The 17,179-nt window shown below is 49.9% G+C and overlaps 1 protein-coding gene across 2 annotated transcripts in view; it reads right to left on the reverse strand.

The window, feature by feature from the left end:
* The window catches only part of LOC140463354 (slit homolog 1 protein-like), a 334,431-nt gene that overhangs the window by 75,819 nt on the left and 241,433 nt on the right, over positions 1 to 17,179 (reverse strand). For both annotated transcript variants that reach the window (XM_072557191.1, XM_072557190.1), the window contains exons 29-34: positions 14,016 to 14,155; positions 9,934 to 10,027; positions 9,129 to 9,266; positions 5,974 to 6,211; positions 3,217 to 3,347; positions 138 to 292 (exon numbers count right to left, since the gene is read on the reverse strand). In XM_072557191.1, the coding sequence (XP_072413292.1) occupies positions 138 to 292; positions 3,217 to 3,347; positions 5,974 to 6,211; positions 9,129 to 9,266; positions 9,934 to 10,027; positions 14,016 to 14,155 (896 nt within the window). The remainder of the gene's footprint in view (positions 1 to 137; positions 293 to 3,216; positions 3,348 to 5,973; positions 6,212 to 9,128; positions 9,267 to 9,933; positions 10,028 to 14,015; positions 14,156 to 17,179) is intronic.

Here is a 17,179-nt window from a genome sequence, read left to right on the forward strand (position 1 = left end):
ATGAACTAAGTAAGATGTATCAGATTTATTGGCATGGGTACATTTTAAGGGGTTGGGGACAGTTCCTGATGACAGGAACTCTGAGTGTGTTGAAGGATGAGGAGTGAGTCCGTCTGGCATGCCTGCTCCCACCTTACCTCCGATGTAAAGGGGCGTCTCGCGGTTGAGTGTTGACTGCTTGACAGAGCTCTCCATGCTCTTGGGGGTTCCACCATCAATGGAGAGGTTAACCATCTGGTCCAAGGTCACAATCTCGACCGTATGGAAGTGTCCATCGTTGATCGTCTCCAGGCTGTAGAATGCAGGATGCACAGAAACATTAACATATTGGTCCCCGTCCACAGGATCTTCCCCTGGCATGCAATTCAATAACCAGTGAGTAAATCAAAAGGGTTAAATATAGCTCACTGGGAAGCACTCTTCCTTTATAGACAGGAGATTGTAGGTTCTGTCACATCCTCACTGGGAAACAAGCCCCACTATTCTGGAAGTCATCACAGAAATTAAAGATTAATAAAAGTACGCCACATTCTTCAAATTACCTCTCCCTTAGACCCAGGTTGCCAAAAAGCATGAAGCATGGTTTCTGTACTTAACAAAGGTTACTGTTTAATTACAAAGAAATAGATTCTAGCAGGAGGTAAACAATTATGAACTGCTGACTGGGAACTGTACCCTTATAAAATTCCAATGCCTCCCCACCCCCCCCAAGACACCACCACACTCACATACAAGCAAACACAAAAATGTTGGTGTTAAGAGTGGAGGAAAAACCGGGAAGGCAGTTCGATAGTCCAGAGGGTTCACTGAGATGGTCCTTTTGGTTTGTCACGATCTACTGCACCTTGAGTGTCAGTTAACCTGCTTATTAAAAAGTTCAGTAATCTTCTCCATAATTCTTGGCTTTTGAAACAATCCTTTTCCCATTTCAAAAATGGGAAATCAAAAATACAGAAAAATTAAAAATATGGACTTTTACAGTTAAGCCCCACTCCATGGCTTGTGGACAGAGATCTTGGCTGACACACTCACAGGTATTTTGCAAAGATCTGTCAGTTGATCAGCAACTGGTTTGTGTCCACATTACAACAATTCTCGGAGTGGGATTTCAACCTGAGAGGGTCAGCACCCACTGCTGCACAACAGCTCCATCTTCCTGCTATCATCCCCAAAACACTGCATGTGGTCATTAACAGAAACAGAAGTTGCTGGAAAAGCTCAGCAGGTCTGTGAAGAGAAATCAGAGTTAATGTTTCGGGTCTGGTGACCCTTTGAGGATTTTGAGACCTGAAACGTGAACTCAAATTTCTCTCCACATATGCTGCCAGACCTGCCGAGCTTTTCCAGCCACTTCTGTTTCTGATTTATAGCTTCTGCAGCTCTTTCGGTTTTTACTTAGCATGTGGTCACTCCCTCATTGCTGTTTGTGGAGGGTTGCTGTAGATAAACTGACTGCCATGTTTTCTACATTACAACAGGGTATCCACTCTAGAAAGCACTAGGCTTCTGAAGCATGCTGGAGATGAGAAAGCTGCTATACGAATGCAGGGAGCTGAGGCTCCATATGGCCTCTCAGCCTTTGCCAGCGATCACCTTCATGCCAGTGTCACTGTCTGTGTAATCCTGAGTCCCTTGTGAATGCTCTAGTCCTCGGTTCAAATACCACCACGGCAGCTGGTCGAACAATCGCATCATACAGTATGGAAACAGGCCATTCGGTCTAACCAGTCCATGCTGACCATAATCCTCAACTAAACTGGTCTGGCCTGCGCTTGGCCCATATTCCTCCAAGCATTTTTTTTATTCATGTAATTCTCTGAAAGTCTTTTAAATGTCATAACCATGCCTCTACCACTCAGTATGGAAGTTCATTCCACACACGAAAAACTCACTGTGTAAAGAAATTGCCCCCCATGGCCTTTTAAAATTTTAATCCTCTCGCCATAAAACAACATGCCCCTAGTCTTGAAATCCCCCACACTCTGTAAAAGACACCTGCCATTCACCTTATCCACGCCCCACATGATTTCTTAAACCTCTGTAGGGTCACCTCTCAACCTCCCAAGTTTCAGAACATCTGGGATCTTGAGAATAGTGACAACAAGGAGTGAGCCATCTATCCTCCCAAGCCTGACCCACCGTCCAACAACATCATGGCTGATTGGCCTCAAACTTCAACTCCTCTTCTGTTCAGCTCAGCATAGCCCTCAGCTGCCCAATGTTTCAAAACTCATCTCACTCCTCTTTAATGACTTTCTGTGATCTAGCCCCTACACCTCTGTGTGATGAGGGAGTTATTCATATTCACCATCCTCTGGAATAATAGAGTCCTTTATTTCTCTGTTTTCAATTATTGGCCTGTTATTCTGTAATGTTGTCCCCTAGTTTGAGATTTCCCTATGAGTGGAAACATCTTCTCAATACCTACCCCCTCTCAGAATCATGTACATTCACTTTAGGAAAGAAAATCTGACAGCGATGTTCCCACTAATTTTCCCAGTGACTGTGTGTGACTCCAATGCCCATGCGCAGCAGCAACTTCTGGGACCAGTCTCCCAGCCTTACCCATTCTGGCCTACACGTGACTCCAGACCCACAGCAATGTGGATGATTCAATATTTTAAAAAGTAAATCCTGAGGATGGGGATTTTGGTGAGCACTTGTTCATCCCTAGTTTACCAGGGGATTAGTTGACCACATTGCTGTGGGTCTGGAGTCAAATGTAGACCAGACCAGGGTAAGGACAGCAGATTGCTTTCCCCAAAGGGCATAGTGAACCAGAGCGGTTTATACAAAAATCAACTCTTAGACTAGCTTTTAAATTCCAGATTTGCTTTTACTGAATTCAAATGTTACAATTTGCCAAGGTCTCTGGATTACTGGTCCAGTGATGTTATCGCCACATCACCGATTTCGCCTCCTTGTTAGAGATCAGTAACCAGTGCTAGTGATGCCCACACCACATGAGAGAATAAAATATGTACCCAGCGCAGAGAATCTGTAAAGGAATATTCTCCAGAAGACACAGTCAATAACAGCAGGATTGTGATGCCTCCCGTGGCCGACCAGCTTTCACTGAATGGATATTAGGACAAGATATGGGGAAACGAGCAAGGGAGAGGGTAATGGAGAGTGGGCTGCAATTATGGGGAGGAAGTGAACAGGCTGAATGATACCTGTTGAGGAGAAGCGAATCTCAGCCCCGCGTGTCATTACCTGTAGATAGCTGAGCTCGGGTAGCTGCCAGGATCATAGCTGACCCGCACGTGGCCCTGGTAAAGTTCAACTGCGATGTGGTCGTTGTCTCCATTGTAGAGGAGGATCCCATTATCTTCCGCAGTCGAGACCTGGAGGAGCCAATGTCACCTCCCTGTTAATAACAATCTTCTGTCGGATGTTCACTGGCTGTTGCCCTTAGTCAATGTAAGAAAGGGCAGTAGGTTGAGGCCATTCAGCCCCTTGAGCCAGCTCCATCCTTCAACAACTCCATTATCCCTCCCCATTACCCTTAGTATCTGAATATCTGCTCATGTCTGCACTGAATACACTCCATAACTCTGTGGTAGAGGATTCGAAACCCTTTAAAGAAACATCCCCTCATGTCAGTCCTAAATAATTGACCCCTCTCACGAGGTAAAAACAGTGACTGCAGATTCTGGAAACCAGATTCTGGATTAGTGGTGCTGGAAGAGCACAGCAGTTCAGGCAGCATCCAAGGAGCTTCGAAATCGATGTTTCGGGCAAAAGCCCTTCATCAGGAATAAAGGCAGTGAGCCTGAAGTGTGGAGAGATAAGCTAGAGGAGGGTGGGGGTGGGGAGAAAGTAGCACAGAGTACAATGGGTGAGTGGGGGAGGGGATGAAGGTGATAGGTCAAGGAGGAGAGGGTGGAGTGGATAGGTGGAAAAGAAGATAGGCAGGTAGGACAAGTCCAGACAAGTTATGGGGACAGTTACTGAATTGGAAGTTTAGAACTAGGGTGAGGTGGGGGAAGGGGAAATGAGGAAGCTGTTGAAGTCCACATTGATGCCCTGGGGTTGAAGTGTTCCGAGGCGGAAGATGAGGTGTTCTTCCTCCAGGCGTCTGGTGGTGAGGGAGCGGAGGTGAAGGAGGCCCAGGACCTCCATGTCCTCGGCAGAGTGGGAGGGGGAGTTGAAATGTTGGGCCACGGGGCGGTGTGGTTGATTGGTGCGGGTGTCTCGGAGATGTTCCCTAAAGCGCTCTGCTAGGAGGCGCCCAGTCTCCCCAATGTAGAGGAGACCACATCGGGAGCAACAGATACAATAAATGATATTAGTGGATGTGCAGGTAAAACTTTGATGGATGTGGAAGGCTCCTTTAGGGCCTTGGATAGAGGTGAGGGAGGAGGTGTGGGCACAGGTTTTACAGTTCCTGCGGTGGCAGGGGAAAGTGCCAGGATGGGATGGTGGGTTGTAGGGGGGCGTGGACCTGACCAGGTAGTCACGGAGGGAACGGTCTTTGCGGAAGGCGGAAAGGGGTAGGGAGGGAAATATATCCCTGGTGGTGGGGTCTGTTTGGAAATGTCGGCGGATGATTTGGTTTATGCGAAGGTTGGTAGGGTGGAAGGTGAGCACCAGGGGCGTTCTGTCCTTGTTACGGTTGGAGGGGTGGGGTCTGAGGGCGGAGGTGCGGGATGCGGACGAGATGCGTTGGAGGGCATCTTTAACCACGTGTGAAGGGAAATTGCGGTCTCTAAAGAAGGAGGCCATCTGGTGTGTTCTGTGGTGGAACTGTCCTCCTGGGAGCAGAAATGGCGGAGGCAGTGGAATTGGGAATACGGGATGGCATTTTTGCAAGAGGTAGGGTGGGAAGTGGTGTAATCCAGGTAGCTGTGGGAGTCGGTGGGTTTGTAAAAAATGTCAGTGTCAAGTCGGTCGTCACTAATGGAGATGTAGAGGTCCAGGAAGGGGAGGGAGGTGTCAGAGATAGTCCAGGTAAATTTAAGGTCAGGGTGGAATGTATCGGTGAAGTTGATGAATTGCTCAACCTCCTCGCGGGAGCACGAGGTGGCGCCAATGCAGTCATCAATGTAGCGGAGGAAGAGGTGGGGAGTGGTGCCGGTGTGATTACGGAAGATCGACTGTTCTACGTAGCCAACAAAGAGACAGGCATATCTGGGGCCTGTACGTGTGCCCATGGCTACCCCTTTGGTCTTGAGGAAGTGGGAGGATTCAAAGGAGAAATTGTTAAGGGTGAGGACCAGTTCAGTCAAACGAATGAGAGTGTCGGTGGAAGGGTATTGTTGGGGACGTCTAGAGAGGAAAAAACGGAGGGCTTGGAGGCCCTGGTCATGGCGGATGGAGGTGTAGAGGGATTGGATATCCATGGTGAAGATGAGGCATTGGAGGCCGGGGAAACGGAAGCCTTGGAGGACGTGGAGGGTGTGGGTGGTGTCTCGAATGTATGTGGGGAGTTCCTGGACTAGGGGGGATAGGACAGTGTCGAGGTAGGTAGAGATGAGATCAGTGGGGCAGGAGCATGCTGAGACAATGGGTTGGCCAGGGTGGTCAGGCTTGTGGATCTTGGGAAGGAGGTAGAACCGGGCCGTGCGGGGTTCCCGGACTATGAGGTTGGAAGCTGTGGGTGGGAGATCTCCTGAGGTGATGAGGTTCTGTGTGGTCTGGGAGATGATGGTTTGGTGATGGGGGGTGGGGTCATGGTCGAGGGGGCAGTAGGGAGAGGTGTCCTCGAGTTGGCGTTTGGCTTCAGCGGTGTAGAGGTCAGTGCGCCAGACTACCACTGCGCCCCCTTTATCCGCTGGCTTGATGGTGAGGTTGGGATTGGAGCAGAGGGATTGGAGGGCTGCGTGTTGTGAGGGTGAGAGGTTGGAGTGGGGGATCTGCTCTCCCCTCACCACCCCATGTTCTGGATTCCCCAGACAATACTGACAAGCTGTTTTTGAGAATTTCACACACTTTAAAGCACTCGCTCCTTGCTCCTCTCCACAGACTGACCTGCAGCGAGATGTTTGCACGGGGCCAGTTCTTGAGCTCGGTGAACTGGAGGTAGGAGTCCCGATCCACAAAGTTGACGCTGACCAGCTTGTCACACCGCGACCCTCCGAAGCCTGGGAGGCACTGGCAAAGGGAGCGGGCACCAACCTTCACACACTGTCCATCGTTAAGGCAATCCTGCAGTTGGCACTGGACAGAGTCAGAGGAAGCCTGGGAGGGAAGCTCACAGAAACGGCCACTGGGTGGAGACAGAGAGACACAGACAGAAATAGAGGGCACTGTATAGACCAGAGCTGATTTTTAAAAATCGTTATATTGCTCCAAGCTGCTCATAGATTTTTGCTCAAATATTACAATTTATCTGCTGCTTGCTGGGATATTGTCTCACAGAACCTCTCGTAGCTCCCACAAGTGCTCCTTTGTGAGGTGTCAGCCTTAAGGTTGAATTAATTTCTTAAACATTTCACAAGGTTTCTCATCCTTGATCACAAATCTCTTAATTGAGTCACGTTTTAAATCTGACCTCTGCTGCTCTGTAATCTGTCGCACACCAAATCCCATTTCCCTCACACACCTGTGCTCACTGATCTTCGATAGCACACCCGGCAGTCAAAGATGTTAAACCTCCTCCAATCTCCTCCAGACCCACAACCCACCAGTAAATGTGTTCTCCTCCAATGCTGGCCTTGTTGTGAAAAGTCTGATAACAATCAATCCAGCATTACCTCCCTAAATCTCTGCATTTTGCTGTTCCTGCTCTTTGAGATGCTCCTTAAAAACCATGACTTGGAGGTGCTGGTGTTGGACTGGAGTGGACAAGGTTCAAAATCACACAACACCAGGTTATAGTGCCTCCAAGTACATCTGTTGGACTATCACCTGATGTTGTGTGATTTTTAACTTCGTCCTGAAAGACCTACTAGGAGAAAGTGGGGTATGCAGATGCTGAGATCAGAGCTGAAAATGTGTTGCTGGAAAAGCACAGCAGGTCAGGCAGCATCCAAGGAACAGGAGAATCGACGTTTCAGGCATGAGCCCTTCTTCAGGAATGAGGAGGGTGTGTCCAGCAGGCTAAGATAAAAGGTAGGGAGGAGGGACTTGGGGGAGGGGCGTTGGAAATGCGATAGGTGGAAGGAGGTTAAGGTGAGGGTGATAGGCCGGAGTGGGGGTGGGGGCGGAGAGGTCAGGAAGAAGATTGCAGGTTAGGAAGGTGGTGCTGAGTTTGAGGGATTTGACTGAGACAAGGTGGGGGGAGGGGAAATGAGGAAACTGGAGAAATCTGAGTTCATCCCTTGTGGTTGGAGGGTTCCTAGGCGGAAGATGAGGCACTCTTCCTCCAGCCGTCGTGTTGCTATGATCTGGCGATGGAGGAGTCCAAGGACCTGCATGTCCTTGGTGGAGTGGGAGGGGGAGTTGAAGTGTTGAGCCACAGGGCGGTTGGGTTGGTTGGTGCGGGTGTCCCAGAGGTGTTCTCTGAAACGTTCCGCAAGTGGGTGGCCTGTCTCTCCAATGTAGAGGAGACCACATCGGGTGCAGCTGATGCAGTGAATGATGTGTGTGGAGGTGCAGGTGAATTTGTGGTGGATATGGAAGGATCCCTTGGGGCCTTGGAGGGAAGTAAGGGGGGAGGGATGCAAAACGTGCGCCCACACCTCCCCCCTTACTTCCCTCCAAGGCCCCAAGGGATCCTTCCATATCCACCACAAGTTCACCTGCACCTCCACACACATCATTCACTGCATCAGCTGCACCCGATGTGGTCTCCTCTACATTGGAGAGACAGGCCACCCACTTGCGGAACGTTTCAGAGAACACCTCTGGGACACCCGGACCAACCAACCCAACCACCCCGTGGCTGAACACTTTAACTCCCCCTCCCACTCCACCAAGGACATGCAGGTCCTTGGCCTCCTCCATCGCCAGACCACAGCAACACAACGGCTGGAGGAAGAGCGCCTCATCTTCCGCCTAGGAACCCTCCAACCACAAGGGATGAACTCAGATTTCTCCAGTTTCCTCATTTCCCTTCCCCCACCTTGTCTCAGTCCCAACCCTCGAACTCAGCACCACCTTCCTAACCTGCAATCTTCTTCCTGACCTCTCCGCCCCCACCCCCACTCCGGCCTATCACCCTCACCTTAACCTCCTTCCACCTATCGCATTTCCAACGCCCCTCCCCCAAGTCCCTCCTTTTATCTTAGCCTGCTGGACACACTTTCCTCATTCCTGAAGAAGGGCTGATGCCCGAAACGTCGATTCTCCTGTTCCTTGGATGCTGCCTGAAAGACCTACCTCTTGGATCAAATTCCTGGTCACCTGGCCAAATGTCTCCTTCTGTGATTTGTTATTTGCTAATCATGATACGTGCAGCTCCTTAGGTGGTTTTATTACAAGAAAGGTGCAGCACAAAGTGCAATTTATTGTTGTTGGTGATGAATCAAATCTTGTTCTGTTGTATATTTCTGAAATCAGTATTATTGCTGATTTCAATTTGCTGCCAAACCCAAGATTTCTTATCTTTTTCATTCACTCGTGGGACATGGATGTTGCTGGCTGGGCCCAGCATTTATTCCCCGTCTCTTGCTGCCGTTGACAAGGTGGGGGGTGAGCTGCTTTCTTGAACCGCTGCCGTCCACCTGCTGTGGGTTGACCCAGAATGCCCTGAGGGAGGGAATTCCAGGATTTTGACCCAGTGACAGTGAAGGAATGGCGACGTATTGCCAAGTCAGGGTGGTGAGCGGCTTGGAGGGGAATCTACTGCCCTTCGGCAAAAGTGAGGACTGCAGATGCTGGAAACCACAGCAGGTCAGGCAGCATCCGAGAAGCAGGAAAATCGATGTTTCGAGCAATGTTTCCAGGGTGGAGAGATAAATATGAGGGGGGGGGGGCGCTGGGGAGAAGATAACAAAGAGTATAATAGGTGAATGGGGGTGGGGATGGAGGTGATAGGTCAGAGGGGAGGGTGGAGCAGATAGGTGGGAAGGGAGATTGGCAGCTAGGACAGGTCATAAGGACAGTGCTGAGCTGTCGATTTTCCTGCTCCTCAGATACTGCCTGACCTGCTGTGCTTTTCCAGCACCACTCTGATCTAAAATCTACTGCCCTTGTCTTTCCAAATGGAGTCAAAAAATGGGTAAAACATCCTCATCACTCACCTGTAACCTTCCGAGCACAGACAGGTATACCCATCGATTCCATCGATGCAGACACTGTTTCCCTGACACTTGTGATCCTGACAGTTGTCAACAGCAACACTGCAGTTATTTCTGAGAGATCCAGAATTACATTCACATCTGCAAAACATGGAGCCAGAGTTCCGTTAGAGAATTAGGATTGGAATGGTCAGGGACCCAGTGACAGAGTGCAAACCCCTGCAGTTTCCTATCCATTGGATGTATCAAACACTACCCAGAACAAGGACAGTGTGGGATTAGGTACAGAGTAAAGCTCCCTCTACATCGTCCATATCAAACACTCCCAAGGCAAGGACAGTGCAGGGTTAGATACAGAGTAAAGCTCCCTTTACACTGTTTCCATCAAACACTCTCAGAGCAGATATATCATGAGCTTAGATACAGAGTGACACTCTCTATATACAGTACTGTCCCCATCAAATACTCTCAGGACAGGGACAGCATGGGGTCTGATACAATGTAAAACTTCATCTACTTTTTAAAATTGCAAGTTTTCACTGCCCCAATCAAACGCTCCTAGTACACGCAGAGCATGGGGTTAGATACAGAGTAAAGCTCTCTCCACACTGTCCCCATCATACACTCCCAGGACAGGGATAGCACGGGGTTAGACACAGAGTGAAACGTTTTCACTTCCAGGCTAATTCATGGAACCTTCTGCATCCACCCAGTATCTTAGTGAAACCTGAACCTATTCCCTGACTAACCTATAACATAGTTAGTGTTTGACCTGAGTAGACCATTTTAGTTCCAATTCTGTACTTACCTGGGCCTCTCGGCAGTAACTGCACATTTGGGGTCTCGCTGGCAAGGGTTTAATTCAGGTGAACAATGGTCAACCAGCTCCTCGCACAGATCACCTATGGAGACAGAGAACAAGGTCACACCTGGGTCAGGATGCAGCTTATATCGAACATCCACAACGTGCTCTGGACAGCTTCGGAGCGATGGTGACCATGTGTGTAGAACTCTCACCAACAGAACTAAAGGTTCAGGTTCAAATCTCACCCCAGTAACCCAAGTGTAACATCTAGGTAAATGCTCACTTACTCAGCACTGAGGGAGTGCTGCACTGTCAGACAGACTGTTATTGAAAGGAGGTGATGAACTAGAGTCCTGTTTACACTCCTGGGCGTAATTTAAAAAATGCCATGGCACTATGTTGAACAGAGGTATCCTTACTGATATTAATCCTTCAACTAACATCTTTAAGAATTGACATTCACCAACAAATTGCTGTTTCTGGGATCCTGCTGTGTATACATTTGTTGCTGCATTACTGCAGTGGCTACATGTCAAAAGAAAAAATACGGAATTGGCTATAAACCGTATCAGATTGCAAAAGATGCTGTAGAAATGCAAACTTCCTTGTTCTTTGCAAGTGCACCGTCTCTCACAACAACTTTACTCGCAACAGCTTCCCTGAGTTAGTCACCACTCCCTGAGGTTACCCTCATGGGTTTTGGGTTCCGTGTACTTGGCACTACCGGCGTGTGAAGTGTGGTCTGATTGAAACAGCTCAGATTCCTGAAGGACGTGTCATGTCGGACATTGGGAAGATGTGAGCCCCCCAACACCCCGATCCCTCGTCCGGGGATCTGGGAATGCAGGGGCACAGTCTCAGGGTAAGGGAGCAGATTTGGAACATTTCCAACTGAGGTCGACAGTAACTCTTCAGGTATAAATCGTCAGATTTCTCTCCTCCCCCTCAGCACAGCCAAGACTCAGTTGAGGAGTGTGCTCCTGACTGATATCACAGGATTTTGGGAATGAATAGATAAAGGGACAGTGTGTGAGGATGGAGAAGCTCAGTCATGACCTTAGAGACTAGCACAGCACCTTGATGGGCCAAATGGCTATTTTTGATGGGATGATGAGAGATAGTGTGAACAAGAAGAGTGACAGCGAGAAATCTCTTTGAGAATCCTCCCCACAGTCTCATTGTTGATTGTGAAGGAATTGAGTATTTAATTTCCTGGACAGAGAGAACTCCTGATTCACTGGTTCCTGAGCAAATGCAAGGCTTTCCTCGCCTTATAATTCTTAATTAGCAGTCTGCTGCTGGTGATGACTATTGTCAAATTGAAGGGAATTGCTAATTTGTAATTATTCCAAACCAAGCCTCTGTGCAGAGTTGGATTCAGCGATCAGTGTGTAGCAAGGGAGACAATATTCTGCACAAAGCCAACTTTCACAGGTGCTGCACGTAATCTCTTCCTCACACAGAGTCCTGGACATCACTGGTCTGAAATGTTCACTTCCCAGCCTCTCCATCAACTCCATCCCTATATCCCACACACACCCGCACAGCCAGTCAAAACGCTGCCTCAGTGGGTAGTGCTGTTCTTATCGCTGTGTCAAAACTAGCAGCTTCAATCCAGTCACTCCCCAGAGAGGTTGATGCTACTGCTGTGGGACTGAAGGGGTGCTGCATTTCCTCATGCATTGCCTTTGAGCTGAAGGGTTGGGGACAGGTCCTACCTGCCCGATGAGGTGGGTGATCCACTGGAAGATGAGCAGGGGTGTTACATCTGAGAAAAACACAGAAATTGCCAGGGAAATGCAGCAGGTCTGGCGGCATCCACAAAGAGAGTTAACAGAGTTTTAAAGAATTATTTAATTACATCTGGAGTCCCTAACCAATTTTCAGCCCTTTACCCATCTCATAAAAGTGTCTTTGTACGTGCGCACACGCATGTGTGTCTGTGTTGTTTGTGTGTGTGTGTGTGTGTGTTGTGTGTGTGTGTCTGTGTGTGTGTGTGTGTGTGCATGTGTGTTGTGTTTGTGTGGGTGTGTTGTGTGTGTGTATGTGTGTGTTTTGTGTGTGTGTGTGTGTGTTGTATGCGAGCGTGTGTGTTTGTGCCTGTGTGCATATGTGTGTGTGCATGCAAGTGTGAGAATTTGTGGATTGTGTGTGTTGTGTGTGTATTGTGTGTGGTGTGTGTGCAAGTACGAGTGTTTGTGTGTGTCTGTGTGCGCGAATATGTGTGCATGTGTGTCTGTGTGTCTAAGTGTGTGTGTATATGTGTCTGTGTGTGTCTGTGTCTGTGTGTAGCTGTGTGTGTGTGTCTGTATATGTGTGTGTGTACATGTGCCTGTGTGTGTGTGTCTGTGTGTCTTTGTGTGTGTGAGAGTGTGTGTGTGTTTATGTGCGTCTGTGTCTGTGAATGTGTGTATCTGTCTGTGTGTTGCGTGTGTGAATGTGTGTATGAGTGCATATGTGTGTCTGTATGTGAATGTGTGTATGTGTGTGTGTGGTGTGTGTGTGAATGTGTGTGTGTCTGTGTGTGAATGTGGGAGAGTGTGTGTGTGTGTTTGTATGTGAGAATGTGTCTGTGTGAGTGTGTGTGTGTCTGTGAATGTGTGTGTGTCTGTATGTGAATGTGTGTGTGTGTATCTGTGTGTCTGTGTGAGTGTGTGTGTCTGTGTGTGTGACTGTGTTTGTGTGAGTGTGTGTGTCTGTGTGTGTGTGAGTGTGTGGATGAGTGTGTGTGTGTATGTGTGTGAGTGTGTGTGTGAGTGTGTGTGTATGAGTGTGTGTGTCTGTGTGAGTGTGAGTGTGTGTGTGAGTGTGTGTGTGAGTGTGTGTGTGTGCATGAGTGTGTGTGTGTGTGTGTTTGTATGTGAGAATGTGTCTGTGTGAGTGTGTGTGTCTGTGAATGTGTGTGTGTCTGTATGTGAATGTGTGTGTGTGTATCTGTGTGTCTGTGTGAGTGTGTGTGTCTGTGTGTGTGTGACTGTGTTTGTGTGAGTGTGTGTGTCTGTGTGTGTGTGAGTGTGTGGATGTGTGTGTGTGTATGTGTGTGAGTGTGTGTGTGAGAGTGTGTGTGTCTGTGTGAGTGTGAGTGTGTGTGTGTGAGTGTGTGTGTGTGAGTGTGAGTGTGTGTTAGTGTGTGAGTGTGAATGTGTGTGTGAGTGTGCGTGTGTGTGTGAGTGTGTGTGTGTGTGAGTGTGAATGTGTGTGTGTGTGCGCGTGTGTGTGTGAGTGTGTGTGTGTGTGAGAGTGTGTGTGGGTGTGAGTGTGTGTGTGTGAGTGTATGTGTGTGTGTGTGAGTGTGTGTGAATGTGAGTGTGTGTGTGTGTGTGAGTGTGAATGTGTGTGTGAGTGTGCGTGTGTGTGTGAGTGTGTGTGTGTGTGTGAGTGTGAATGTGTGTGTGTGCGCGTGTGTGTGTGTGTGTGTGTGTGAGAGTGTGTGTGGGTGTGAGTGGGTGTGTGTGAGTGTGTGTCTGTGTGAGTGTGAGTGTGTGTGTGAGTGTGTGGGTGTGAGTGTGAGTGTGTGTGTGAGTGTGTGTGAGTGTGAGTGTGTGTGTGAGTGTGTGTGAGTGTGTGAGGTGTGTGTGAGTGTGAGTGTGTGAGTGTGTGTGAGTGTGAGTGTGTGTGAGTGTGTGTGTGGGTGTGAGGGTGTGAGTGTGTGTGTGTGGGTGTGTGTGTGAGTGTGTGAGTGTGTGTGTCTGTGTGAGGTGTGTGAGTGTGTGTGAGTGTGTGTGTGTGAGTGTGTGTGTGAGTGTGTGAGTGTGTGAGTGTGTGTCTGTGTGAGGTGTGTGTGTCTGTGTGAGTGTGTGTGTGAGTGTGTGTGTGTGTGAGTGTGTGCCTGTGTGAGTGTGTATGAGTGTGTGTGTGAGTGTGTGTGTGTGTGTGTGTGTGTGTATGTGTGAGTGTGTGTGAGTGTGTGTGTGTGTGTGAGTGTGAGTGTGTTTGTAGCTGATTGTCCTATTTTGTGAGAGTGATCATACTTCATAAGCAGCTTTGAGATGTCCTGAGATTGGGAAAGGTGTGACAGAAATGCAGCGGTTCCATTTGTAGCCTGCAGCCCTGGCCAGTCAGTCGTGCTGTGTATCAGTGTGTACCTGTGTGATGTGGGGGACACAGGCAGGTGTACTTATTGACTCCATCCAAACAGGTGGCACCATTTCTGCAGGCGTTTTCTTCACAGTCATCAATATTGATAGCACAGGTGTTCCCCTGGAAACCATCTGGGCACGTACACCTGTCAGAGGAACACCAGGAAGAAACTAAAGTCCACTCAAACAAACTCACCACTTTCCAACAGAAAACAACCTGACCCCAGACTTCCCAATAAATAATTAATCCATTATAATGATAAGAGAGTGAGTGCTTCCCTTTTTATTAAACAGGTCCCCACTGTACGTTAGGCTCAGTCTGTGCCAGCAGCAACACAGGACTAGGGGAGTATCACACTATCAAAGGGTCAGTACTGAGGGAGTGCTGCACTGTCAGAGGGAAGCAAGGTCATTGGGGACATTTAAGAGACTGCTGGACATGCATATGGTCACAGAAATTTGAGGGTGCATATATGAGGATCAGTGGTCGGCACAACATCGTGGGCTGAAGGGCCTGTTCTGTGCTGTACTGTTCGATGTTCTATGTACTGAGGGAGTGCCACACTGTCAGAAGGTCAATAATTAGGGGGAGTTACATAGTCGTGAGGTCAGTACTGAGGGAGTGCTGCACTGTCAGAGGGTCAGTACTGAGGGAGTGCTGCACTGTCAGAGGGTCAATGCTGAGGGACTGCTGCACTGTCAGAAAGTCAGCGCTTGAGGGAGTGCTGCACTGTCAGAGGGTCAGTACTGAGGGAGTGCTGCACTGTCGGAAGGTCAGTACTGAGGGAGTGCTGCACAGTCAGAGGGTCAGTACTGAGGGAGTGCCACACTGGCAGAGAGTCAGTACTGGGGGAGTGCCGCACTGTCAGAGGGTCAATACTGACGGAGCGCTGTACTGTCAGAGGGTCAGTACTGAGGGAGTGCCGCACTGTCAGAGGGTCAGTACTGAGGGAGTGCTGCACTGTCAGAGAGTCAGTACTGAGGGAGTGCCGCACTGTCGGAAGGTCAGTACTGAGGGAGTGCTGTACTGTCAGAGAGTCAGCACTGAGGGAGTGCCGCTACTGTCGGAAGGTCAGTACTGAGGGAGTGCTGTACTGTCAGAGGGTCACTACTGGGGGAGTGCGGCACTGTCAGAGGGTCAGTACTGAGGGAGTGCCGCACTGTCAGAGAGTCAGTACTGAGGGAGTGCCGCACTGTCAGAGGGTCAGTATGGAGGGAGTGTCGCACTGTCAGAGGGTCAGTACTGAGGGAGTGCCGCACTGTCAGTACTGAGGGAGTGCCGCACTGTCAGAGGATCAGTGCTGAGGGAGTGCCATACTGTCAGTACTGAGGGAGTGCCGCACTGTCAGAGGGTCAGTACTGAGGGAGTGCCGCACTGTCAGTACTGAGGGAGTGCCGCACTGTCAGAGGATCAGTACTGAGGGAGTGCCGCACTGTCAGAGGGTCAGTACTGAGGGAGTGCCGCACTGTCAGTACTGAGGGAGTGCTGCACTGTCAGAGGATCAGTACTGAGGGAGTGCCGCACTGTCAGAGGGTCAGTACTGAGGGAGTGCCGCACTGTCAGTACTGAGGGAGTGCCGCACTGTCGGAGGGTCAGTACTGAGGGAGTGCCGCACTGTCAGAGGATCAGTACTGAGGGAGTGCCACACTGTCAGACGGTCAATAATTAGGGGGAGTTGCATAGTCGTGAGGTCAGTACTGAGGGAGCGCTGTACTGTCAGAGGGTCAGTACTGAGGGTGTGCCGCACTGTCAGAGGGTCAGTACTGAGGGAGTGCCACATTGTCAGACGGTCAATAATTAGGGGGAGTTGCATAGTCATGAGGTCAGTACTAAGGGAGTGCCGTACCGTCAGACGATCAGCACTGAGGAAGCACTGCACTGTCAGAGGTCAGAGCTGAGTGCGTGCCGCACTGTCAGAGGGTCAATAATGAGGGAGAGCCGCATATGCGTGGAGTCAGGACTGAGGGAGTGCTGCACTGTCAGAGGGTCAATGCTGAAGGAGTGCTGCACTGTCAGAGGGTCAGCAGTAAGGGATTGCACTGTGAGAGGGTCCATACTGAGGGACTGCCACAGTGTCAGAGGTTCAGCACTTGAGGGAGTGCTGCACTGTCTGAAGGTCAGCACTGAGGGAGTGCTACACTGTGAGAGGGTCAGTACTGAGGGAGTGTCGCACTGTCAGAAGGTCAGTACTGAGGGAGCACTGTACTGTCAGAAGGTCAGTACTGAGAGAGTGCTGCACTGTCAGAGGGTCAGTACTGAGGGCGTGCCACACTGTCAGAGGGTCAGTACTGAGGGAGTGCTGCACTATCTGAGGGTCAGTACTGAGGGAGTGCTGCACTGTCAGAGGGTCAGCACTGAGGGAGTGCTGCACTGTCAGAGGGCCAGTGTTGAGGGAGTGCTGCACTATCTGAGGGTCAGTACTGAGGGAGTGCTGCACTGTCAGAGGGTCAGTACTGAGGGAGTGCTGCACTATCTGAGGGACAGTACTGAGGGAGTGCCGCACTGTCAGACGGTCAGCACTGAGGGAGTGCTGCACTGTCAGAGGGTCAGTGTTGAGGGAGTGCTGCACTGTGCGAGGGTCAGTACTGAGGGTGTGGTGCACTGTCAGAGGGTCAGTACTGAGGGAGTGCTGCACTGTCAGAAGGTCAGTACTGAGGGAGTACTGCACTGTCAGAGGGTCAGTACTGAGGGTGTGGTGCACTGTCAGAGGGTCAGTACTGAGGGAGTGCTGCACTGTCAGAGGATCAGTACTGAGGGAGTGCTGCACTGTCAGAGGGTCAGTACTGAGGGTGTGGTGCACTGTCAGAGGGTCAGTACTGAGGGAGTGCTGCACTGTCAGAGGATCAGTACTGAGGGAGTGCTGCACTGTCAGAGGGTCAGTACTGAGGGAGTGCTGCACTGTCAGAGGGTCAGTACTGAGGGAGTGCTGCACTGTCAGAGGGTCAGTACTGAGGGAGTGCTGCACTGTCAGAGGATCAGTACTGAGGGAGTGCTGCACTGTCAGAGGGTCAGTACTGAGGGAGTGCTGCACTGTCAGAAGGTCAGTACTGAGGGAGTGCTGCACTGTCAGAGGATCAGTACTGAGGGAGTGCTGCACTGTCAGAGGGTCAGTACTGAGGGTGTGGTGCACTGTCAGAGGGTCAGTACTGAGGGAGTGCTGCACTGTCAG

Source organism: Chiloscyllium punctatum, chromosome 38 (genome assembly GCF_047496795.1).
Source record: "Chiloscyllium punctatum isolate Juve2018m chromosome 38, sChiPun1.3, whole genome shotgun sequence".
Classification (NCBI taxonomy): Eukaryota; Metazoa; Chordata; class Chondrichthyes; order Orectolobiformes; family Hemiscylliidae; genus Chiloscyllium; species Chiloscyllium punctatum.